This window comes from Lonchura striata, chromosome 1, assembly GCF_046129695.1.
Source record: "Lonchura striata isolate bLonStr1 chromosome 1, bLonStr1.mat, whole genome shotgun sequence".
Lineage (NCBI taxonomy): Eukaryota > Metazoa > Chordata > Aves > Passeriformes > Estrildidae > Lonchura > Lonchura striata.
Window position 1 is genome coordinate 86167592 of NC_134603.1, and position 10879 is coordinate 86178470.

At 41.3% G+C, this 10879-nt stretch overlaps 1 protein-coding gene across 1 annotated transcript; it reads right to left on the reverse strand.

The window, feature by feature from the left end:
* Nucleotides 1-1237: 1237 nt before the first annotated feature.
* Nucleotides 1238-10600, reverse strand: ALDH5A1 (aldehyde dehydrogenase 5 family member A1). Its single transcript, XM_021553403.3, has 10 exons — nt 10304-10600; nt 10069-10152; nt 8966-9136; nt 8728-8844; nt 8164-8307; nt 7165-7308; nt 6337-6495; nt 4961-5130; nt 4260-4318; nt 1238-4105 (listed from the first exon to the last, which is right to left on the reverse strand). The coding sequence occupies exons 1-10, from the start codon at nt 10598-10600 to the stop codon at nt 3900-3902; spliced, it is 1551 nt and encodes a 516-aa protein (XP_021409078.3). The 3' UTR covers nt 1238-3899.
* Between the last annotated feature and the right edge of the window lie 279 nt (nt 10601-10879).

Genomic DNA, 10879 nt, shown 5'->3' on the forward strand with positions numbered 1-10879 from the left:
GAGAGCGAGTTCCCCTGGGAATTCTGCTTTCAACCCCTCTGTGTTCTCAGAGGCGTGTCTACTTTCAATTGGTCAATATCCAAATTGACCTCTTCCTTCCGGAAAAAATTCTCTTTCCGTGTCAAACCACGACAATTGTGTATTAAGTTTGTGCTGAATAGTGATAATAAAAGGTGCTATGAGATACAAGTGCTTCTGCAAGGAAAAAAAATCACCATGAAAAGCAACTTTTTAAGTCTGTTTAGATATACAGTAGTACCACAGTCTAGGTGGTACCTCAAAACACTGCCACTGGACTGCAAGGGAATACTGGCAGCTGAATGAGCTGATGAGATACATGTGTCCTTTGTTGAAGAATGGAATCTGCCCCTTTGTTATGGTACTGAACATTTGGTAATAGCAGTAGCCTTCCCCCATCCCCGTGATTAAGTGGTGCAACAGAAGACAACTGGCATGATTCCAAAACAACTTCAGCCAGTTGTGCTTAGCAGCTTTGGCACTCAATTACGTGACTAAGCCACCAACTTTTCATGGTTCTCTTCTTGGAAGGACCTAAACAGGAAGTTTTGACATGGAAACCCTTTAAAGCGCTAAAATGTAACTTAGAGCTTCTGAAAACCACACTTAAATCTTTAAGATAGCTAACTTGTTAATACCTAGTAGAAAAGATAAACATAATTTCTTGAAAGCTTATTACACAGAGAAGATAGGCAGTGGGTGTGTGTGTATGTTTGTGAAACAGCTCTTTAAGGAGCAACTTAAGAAAATAAAATGGCACTTGGCCATGACTGTGTCAAGTTGGAAATAAGGACAGTTTTTCAGGCTTCAAAACTGTATTAAATAAATAGAAGTAAAAGAGCTCCCCAAACTCTATTTTAAATCTTAATGAATGAAATAAAGAATTATGCAAGTAATCACATAACAAAACCAGGGAAGACACTCTGATCTGTTTTGTGATAAGATATTTGACTCAGCATAAAAGACTGGCATACAAAATGACTGATGGCCTATTACTATGCCTAAGTAGTCTCATCTATCTGATTTAGATTCAAGGGATTGTAATTGGGGGTACCAAAATCTTACACTATATGAACATGTGGATGCAAAGAAGTGTCTTTTCCAGTGATAGAGCTGTCAGAAGAAAATCTTCTATGCAAATCTGAGAGATTGAACTTAATGTAGCTGCTGTCAATTTGTCAATTCAGCACTGAATAATGTAATAAACCACAAAATCTGATGCTTTCACAGAAGTCATTTATTAACGGAAAACATTTTTTAAATTACAGTTTTAATATCCAGGAATTGCTAAACTATCACAAGTGCAATCAACACAACTGAGGTGTGAGAATTCAAGTGTTTTGTTGAAGAATCTCAGCTTTTGCTATGAAGACAACTGTGATTATTCTGTGCTTGAATGATGTAGACTTTACTGATATGAGGATATTATGCTGGAATCCAACCACAATCCTGTCTAGACAAAAGTATTTAAGTTTCTTACAAACATTATCTTTAATTATTGTTTGTGCTTGTTATCAGGCATTGTAAAAGGTATTATTTGCTAAAAAAAAAAGCAAATACTCATTAGAAGTGCTATTATAAGAAAAGCACATTAAAAAGACATTAAGATTTTAAATGTACCCATGCATCATCAGTAACTTGTAGTGAAGAGAGCAAGGGTTAAATAATTTATCCTCCAACTGCACTGTCCCAAGAAGGACACTCACATTAGATAGTACGCTGTCATACAGATGTAATATGATTTTATTTTTGACCTTATACAGTTCACAGGCAGATACAATTGAATTTCAGTGGCAGATATTCTACCTATGTACAATACCTGTAACTATGCCTGCATCACTTTGTTGTGGAAGCTGGGAATGCTATTGTATTGTAACTAGAATAATTTCTGAGCTGAAATTACTACATATATGTAGTATACATAATACATTTATGTTAAGCATGGGTCATGTTCCTAGGCATGACCTTCTTTTACCCAGTTGTTTTTTCCAATTAACACTAAACACATCAGTAGCCAAAGCTGGCAAACAGCTTTCTCCCACACACTGTATTCCCAAAACTCAGGCAGCCTGTGTGCTCCATAGTGTTATCTTAGAAGTTGGGTATGGGAAAGTTTCTTGCAACTAGTGTAGAAAGAGGCCATCCTTTTTGAGTTTTTGACAAGCACAGATAACAGTACTGAAGTCCTCACTACACAACTACGCAGGTTTGGTGCATTGGGAATTACTGGAAGGGCAGTAAATGCCATTTAACTGCCCTTCAGTTGGCATGATGCACACAGTACTGACAGATAATGTGCTCCAGACCCACCAGGTCTCAACTGCTACACAAATACAACCGTAAAAAATATTTAAAAATAAGGAGTAGCAGTCAATGCTACTTTATGTGCGCTTTAAACAAAAACCCTGTGAAACTCTGTTCCAGCTTGCTTTCCTTCCCTCTCCAAGTCTTGTATTACCTGGTACCTCTTTGTCTGATGGGATAAAATATTTTAAAATATTTCATTTCATAGGTACATTCATTACTTTATAGGTAGAAGGATTCCATTGCCTTCTTTATTTTTAATAATGAACACAATAAACAAAATTTATTTCCCTTAACTTCTGCCGTGCTGATTTATTCGCCAAATTAACATTGCATCTTTAAAGTGCTTTGTGACTGCCATTAAAATATTTTTAACAACATTGTTTATTTCATAATAAGGAAGCCTTACATCATCTTTTGAAGATGACAAGAGTAGTGAGGTCAAGCCAAAGGTCAAAGCCTCAGCTCTAACCACCACTATTTAAATCTTTATTAAGCCATGTTCAAAGGTTTTTAAGCCTTCCTCCCTAATGGACCTTCACCTGTGTAACCACAAATCCAGTTCAAGACAAAGCCCACAGGGATGGATATCTGCTTCTATTCTTCGAAGGGGGTAAGTTATGTTCCTTTAGACACTGAGCAATATTTACATCAGGGACCGTACTTCTACCCAAGGAAAGTTATGGTCTTTTCATGGAAGAGAAGGTGACATGATCTGTATCATCATGTCACCACTTGTGCTTTCTTCACACAGCCTAACTTTATTCTCCCCTTAAAATTCTGCAAGTTGTTCCTGTGAGTGTCTTATTTTCCTCCTGCTTCTCACTAAGCCAGCAATTCTTTGTTCTGGACTGTCCTGTTTCCAGGACTGCTGGGGCTAACAGGCATCAAACAAGAGCTATATTTCATCCTAGATATGCAAGCTGTTAGGCCTGAAGTACAACTCTTTGCTCAAAAATCTAAAGCTGAACAGGTAGCAGCCCTGCAGTCAGCATTAACAGTGCTGAAAAAGCTATCTGTGGATGTCTAGATACAGCTCAAAACTATTCTTTACCTTCTGTAAGCAGCAGATTTCTCCCACAATTTAAGAAAAAAAAAAAAAAAAAGAGAAAGACCTCACACACTTGCTTCTATAGGAGGCCACATTAGAAAGTGAGTATTTACACAAAATTCTAAAGGGAGACTGCCATCCCAAAGGATCTTATCCACACTGAAGTACTAAAGGTAGTAAAAAATGGTGGTCTGGTTTCCCTGGCTATAGGTTAAAATCTGTTTTCATTATGCACAGGTCTCAAAGTTCTCCCAGTTACACAGGGATAATCCAAGAACAATAAATGCACATCCCTACTCTTTACTAAAAATAATGGACATTGTGATCACATTGCTGAAAAACTGGATGTATAAACAAAGACTATGTAAAAACATTTGGCAGCACAGAATACTGTATACACACACACGACGGCTGATTAGTTCTAATGAAGGTAGAAGTTGCAGTCATACATATTTCTGGCTCAAGAAGCTTATAAAAACAACAGCACTCTTTCCCAAGTTGCGGGGATTGTGGTGTTTGAAGGCTTTTATAATCCTCCAAAGCAGACATATTTTATTTCTAAGTATTCATCAATGCCATATTTTGAACCTTCTCGTCCCAAGCCAGACTCCTTTACCCCACCAAAAGGACACTCCGCTGACGAGATTATGCCTTCATTAACACCAACCATTCCAACTTCCAGCTGTTCTGCAACTCTCCAGATCTGAGCTGGATCTTGGGAGTAGAAATATCCTGTCGTGCAGACACAGAGATACAGGAGTGAAAATCAGTAAGAAAAATTGCAGAAAATTGTGAAAAAGAGACTTAATGACATTCAAAATCATTATCCCATAACACTAAAGCTCACAAAACCACAGAAATAGACTTATTTGACAGAAAAACATACCTGCTAAACCCACATTAGCTGCATTTGCTATAGCAACAGCTTCTGCTTCAGTCTCAAATCTGTCGATAGAAACAGAAAAAAAAAAATGAGGCCCACAGTTCTCCTGCTATCTTGCTGACTTACTGACAAGAAGCATCTTATTAGGAATTAAAATGTCAATTTAGTCATCCCAAGTGTACATTAAAAAGAGAATTTAACTTTCATTTTGAAACACTGAAGTGTCTACCTCTTCTCTTAATTTAAACTGCAGCTAAAGTAGTTAAGATTGCTTGTATCCCCCTGAGGTAGCTGGATGGTACCGAGACATTTACTTCATATGGGTTAGCCTACATATTTCCCCAAATACACAGCACTCTCAAGTCTCAGAGATAACTGTATGATCTTACATCACAACCAATTGCTCTTCACAAAGGCAGGGAAGGCTTTAAGAGGAACAGACAGCTCCAATTCATCCTCTGTCAGAAAAGCTTAAGACTAGCAAATCACATGACAAAAGTCTTCTATTTCATACCACAGATCATGAAGCCGATGAAGGTTTTGCTGCTAATAAAGTATGTTTTCAGATGTGTACCCCAGCCTTTTTACAAGACTTGTGTGATCATACAAAAGTATTTTTTTGTCTTTCAAATTTTTTTTATTCAAAATAATCTTTCATTGATTTTTTAATTGTTCATTTTAATCTGTGGAATTAATAATCTTACCTGATAACTGGTGCTAAAGGGCCAAATGTCTCCTCTTGGGTACAAAGCATTTTTGTTGTAACATTAGTAAGTAATGTTGGCTCAAAAAAATTCTTCCCCAAGCTGTGTCGTTTCCCTCCAGTCACAACAGATGCTCCTTGAGAAACTGCATCCTTAATGTGTTTCTCTACCTGAGGTATGCGTAACAAAAATCTTAAAGTCAGCATTTAAGAATGAGCAATAATACTTTTCTCACTGAAGAAATAATACTCTCCCAATATTTAAGAGAAAAATTTGAAGAGAGGTTTATACTTTGAAGAGGATCGTTTGCAATATTATGTAATTTCTCTTTAGTTCTTGTTTTTCTCAGTCTGACATAATTTCAGAGGGATAAATTATGAACATGGTACCCAGCCCACTTTTCTTCTACACCTAATGTGAGAAAAAGTCTTTGCAGGACTAAAAACTGAATCTTTTATCAGTGATAAAGCACTATAGAAATGAAGTGTACGACTGCCATGGAAAGAGAAACAACTCTCAAGACAGAACTGGCAAGAACATTTTCCTACATCTATGATTCTACCTATTCCCTGTGTTTACAATTCATCTAAAGACAACAAAGCAATAAGGAAAGTAAAGTAGCAATCCCCACCTAGAATACTGTCCTTTGAAATTACAGGAAGCAACTATATACAGTGTTTGTTTATTTGTATATATAGTTATACCTGATACACATACTACACTTTTGTGACACAAGAAGGGAAGGCATGAAGGAAAGAAATTCAAGGACTGTATCCTTTGCTTCCCAAATAACTGAATATTTTCTCATTCTTATATAAAGAGAATCTGGCAGCATTAATGGATTCAAACCAAGGCTGCATGCAACTGAGCTGCAATATCTTACAAAGCATGTGCCACATGACACAAGAATCTTTAACTTTAGGAAAAGTGAAATATTATGGAAGATATGGCTTATTAGGCTTTCTAAAAAATAAATATTCCTGGAGTTGCTGGTCACCCAAAACAGAAGACCCAAATCATGCACATGAAGTTTCAAGTGATTACAACATCCAGAGTTCCGGTATTTTTAACCCAAATAAATTATTGTGCCTAGCTTTTCCTCAACAGAAATTGTCAATCACATTGACAATTGTCAATTGTCAATTGAGAACTGCAGGATCAAGCACTCTTTCCCTTAATGGAAACGGGGATGATACATGAGCTGTCCACAGCTGTTTTGTCTATACATATGGACTTGGGGAACAGAACAGACTTCCAGCCACACTGCAAATATGTTCTAATAAAACAAGGGAAAAAAGGTGAAACATAAATGTAAAGTTATTACACGGATCACAAAAAGAAAATTAGGACATTAAAAAATAAGTATTTACTTATACCTTTTCCACTGCTTTTTCATTTATTAGTGGTCCTTGGGTAGTTTTTGCATCAAATCCATTTCCAACATGTAGTTCTTTGACTATAGATTTAGCAAACTTTTCCACAAATTCATCATGAATTCCCTTTTGCACTAGGAAACGGTTTGTGCAAACACAAGTCTGAAAACAAACAAGATAGGACAAAACCCCATTAGTTTCCATTTTATTTAATCCATCTATTAATTCATTCTGGCCTTCACGCCACAGAATCAGGTTACTACACTGATATCCCCTGCCTGTCCTCCCTCACGCTAAGCTGTTACCCAGCTATGCCATATCTTTTACCACCCATTTCACTTTAGAAATACAACTTCAATAAGCTGCCAGGGGGTGTGTGAAATACGTCACACTGCTAAATTGCTTACACTGGGGAAATGTTTTGTGGACTCAGATACATGGATCAACCAAGGTCCAGAACCTGCATGAAATACCTTCTAATTAGACTACAGAATACCGGACTGAGCAGCAAAAACTCAAATCTCACTTAGTGGTCAGGGGTCTTTTTAATAACTCCTTTATTATCCGAGTTTGAGTTTGCTTTCTTCCTGAAAGTTGTTTCATTGTGCTTTCAATGATCTATTTGTGCTACCCCTTTGCTCTGACAAAAATATATGGGATTTCAGTGTTGCTATTTAGACTTGCTGGTAACTAGCTTTAGTACCCAGAGCCATTCGTGAGTGCAGCACCTTTCTCTTCACCATGAAGTGTTCTATGCTTTCCTTTTACATAAAATAGCTTATTTATGTGTACAGCTCTTCATTGTCTAGAAACATGGACAAAAATTCTCACCTGTCCTGAGTTTCTATACTTAGAAGCAAGGGCTCCTGCGACAGCCCGGTCCACATTGGCACTGTCAAACACAATAAAAGGAGCATGTCCTCCAAGCTCCATGGAAACTCTCTTCACAGTGCCAGCTGCGTGTTTCAGCAAGATCTGTAGGCAACAGAAGACATGCATCTGTACCTCTAACAGATGTGAACAGTGGAATCATGGATGAAAGGCAGTGAAAAATTAACTCTGGCAAGGAAATAATCTGCATCTTCTCTACAATGCTAGACCATCTCCTATGAAAAAAGCAACTTTCATCCATTAAAATCCTTAAAGATGAAATTTGGCCAAGGACTAATGCAGAGAAAGATTTTTATCAACTTCAGGTCAGGTCAAATTTTTATATACTGTCAACTTTTTTTGTTTGTTCTATTCTTTTTTGATAATAAAATTTTGACTACTCTTACAAAAGTTTTCCAAGATCTGACAGACTTTGGTATTATGATTTGCCTTGATACCAGACTTTTTCTTCATTCTGCATACAGTCATCCTAGAGAATTGTCATTTTGTAGCCACACTCTGCAGTTTTAGGGATTCAAGTAGAGATGATCACAAGATTGCTCACTGACTACCATTGATAGCAGAGATTCCAGGGCCTCACTCTAATACTTTGTCTCAACTGCTGAAGCCATTCTTGAATGGCACCTTTAACACTCAGTTTCAGTGTTCTTACTAGTGTGTTTTCACCTTATGAGATAAACCAAGAATATCTTGTATGGGACTGTTCACATCATAGTTTATTTAATAAAGGGCAGTTCTTAAGAATTGCAGACAGGCATCCTTCTGTGAAGTACTGACACTAAAACATATAAGCAGTATCTCAAGAGGTACACAATTAATTGGACAATCTGTGTACAGTAGCCAGAAAGGAAGGCTCTGTATAAAGGCACACGCTTTCCCCCTACCTTTCTAGTATAACCACGGTAATAATCTTCAAGGATATTCTGTCCACATATGTACCTTTCCTGTTGCTGTAGAGCCAGTAAAAGATATTTTGGATACCAATGGATCAGTGCATATAACTTCCCCTACAGCTGCTGTCTGTTGTCTGGAACAAGGGACAACATTATACACTCCTGCTGGGATTCCAGCCTGGTTTGCAAGCTGCAACAAAAAAAAAAAAAAAACAGAATTTGCATTATTAGTGCATTTTGTCAGAGTGATGATTGTTCATTGTTTTGAAGAAAACAGTCTGTAAGTCAACAGAAACCAAAAAGACTCAGCAAAACCAGGAACAGGTGCCACAGGTGCTTGAGAGAGCAGCTTTGCTCTGGTTTAAGCTGTGTTCAAAAGAACCAAATTAAAGATATAAAGATATTTTGAGTATCAAAATGGCCTGATCCACTTTGAGGGTCTAGACCATAATAGACATTATTTGCAAAAATTCTCAATACACTACTGCATCAAGTCAGTTTGTCCTTTCTTCACATATGAAACTGGCCAGAGCTAACTTCCAAGTCCATCTGATTCCCTCTTTACAGTATCAGTCCATTGTTGAGGAAAAGTTTAGCACTGAAAGCTCACCTCCCCAAGAGCTAATGCTGATAAAGGTGTGTCCTCTGCAGGTTTCACCACTACTGTACAGCCAGCTGCCAGAGCTGCACCAACCTTACGGGTAATCATAGCGCTTGGAAAATTCCACTAGGAAGAAGAAAATAGTAAAATCAAAGTTGGGAAAATTTTGCCTCCTGTTTTTGCAGAAGTTAGTGACATTTCGAACTGAAAATCTTCATGTGACTCAAAAGAGCTCAGCTATGCTTACTGGGGTTATAATGGCTGCCACTCCTACTGGCTGCTTCAGCACCAGGACTCTTCTGTCCTTTGCAGATGCTGGAATAACATCACCATAAATCCGTCGAGCTTCCTCTGCAAACCATTCCAGAAACGAGGCTGAATACGCAATTTCACCCTGTGCTTCTTTCAGAGGCTTCCCCTTTAATTAAATCAGATTGAAGATACATTGTAAGCAGCAAACAGAAGCAATACAAACAAATTCAAGTAATTTTGAAGTTTCTCTTCTTTTCAGAGTACTTTATGATCCCCTCCCTCTGACATACACTGTGATCTCCAGCAAGGATTATATGATTGTAGCAGCAATAGTTGTGTGGATTCAATGTATCATCACTGTATAGTCAATAATGTGTATACTGTGTCTGGATTCATACCTGGCCAGGACAAGGAAGAGAAATAGCAAACGTAGTATGCATTTTTTTATAAACTCTAAGTTATCTGCTATTACCACTCTGAAGAAAGACAGACATCATAGCAAAACAGTTACAAGTTTATGCCAGGGTTATTTGTTTTGGGAGTATTGCTTTGGACTACTCCCAGGTCTGATCCCATGGACTGAATGACCATTAGCAGCTGTGACAAAACAGTGGAGCTGCTGAACTATCTTCCAGCAAGGTTTTGTCCAAAAGAACACCAGTTTGTGAGCTCCCAGACTACTCAGTGATAAAGACTGTGTGAATCCAGCTTGGAGACTTGCATGATTTTTCCCAGTCACATTTCTGCATTTCTAACACAGGGACCACGGTTTAGGTGGATGTACGCTTTTGCAAGCCATGAAGCACAACATGGGTCTGGTTTCTTCTGATTAGGCACTACCGTTATCAAACCAATGCATTTTATCTATGTCCGGAGAAGGAATGTTTGAAACGTCGCGAACTGACCTAGCAGACAAATGTGAGTGCACAGTATGCCTAAAGTTATTTAAAAGGACATGATGGCTAACTGGTGAAGCACGCAGGGGGAGGCTTGATAGCTGTCACTTTTTCTTGTTGTCCCTGTTGGCCTGTGTTGTGTTTCCCGGCGCGAGTGCCAGCACGGGGCAGTGCCCGCGCCCACCCTCGCCGCCCCACTCACGTTCTCGGCTGTGATGATCCGCGCCAGCTCCTCCTTGTTCTCCATCATCAGCTCGTACCATCGGCGGAGGTGCGCGCTCCTCTCCTGGGAGGATGGAGAGACAAGGCTGCCGTGGCCGCCGCACGCAGCCCCGGGGAAGCGCGGCCCCGGCAGAGCCGGCAGAGCCGGCAGAGCCGGCCGGACCGCCCCGGACCGCCCCGGAGCCCCCTCGCCGCCACCGCTCGCGGCCGCTCACCTTGGCGGGGAGGCGGCCCCAGGCGGCGCCGGCTTCGTGCGCGGCCCGCACGGCCGCCCGCGCCTCGGCCGCCCCGCAGTCGGACACCCGGCCCAGCTCCTCGCCGCTGGCCGGGTCCTGCACGGGGAAAGCGGCGGCCGTCTCCACCCATCGGCCGCCCACCAGGCCGCCCCGGCGCACCAGGGCGGCGGACAGGGCCCGCCCGGCGCCCCGCGCCGGCCCCGGGGCGAGCGGCGCGGCGCGCAGCAGCAGGCGGCGGCGGGCGGCGGCGGCGCCCCGCGGCAGCAGGGCGGCCATGGCCGCACTCCCGACACAGGCGGCCCGGCACGGCACGGCACGGCCCGGCACGGCACGGCCCGGCACGGCACGGCACGGCACGGCCCGGCCCGGCACGGCCCGGCACGGCCCGGCACGGCACGGCACGGCCCGCCGCGGAGGAGGAGCTGCCGGGGGGCCGGGCCAGAAGCGGCGTCTCGCCGCGGCACGGCGACACGGGCAGCCCGGTTTGCCCGGGGAGGGCTGGGGGCAGGAAGGGCTTCTGCTTCCCGGAGCCCCATGGAGAACCCCGCTTCGTGG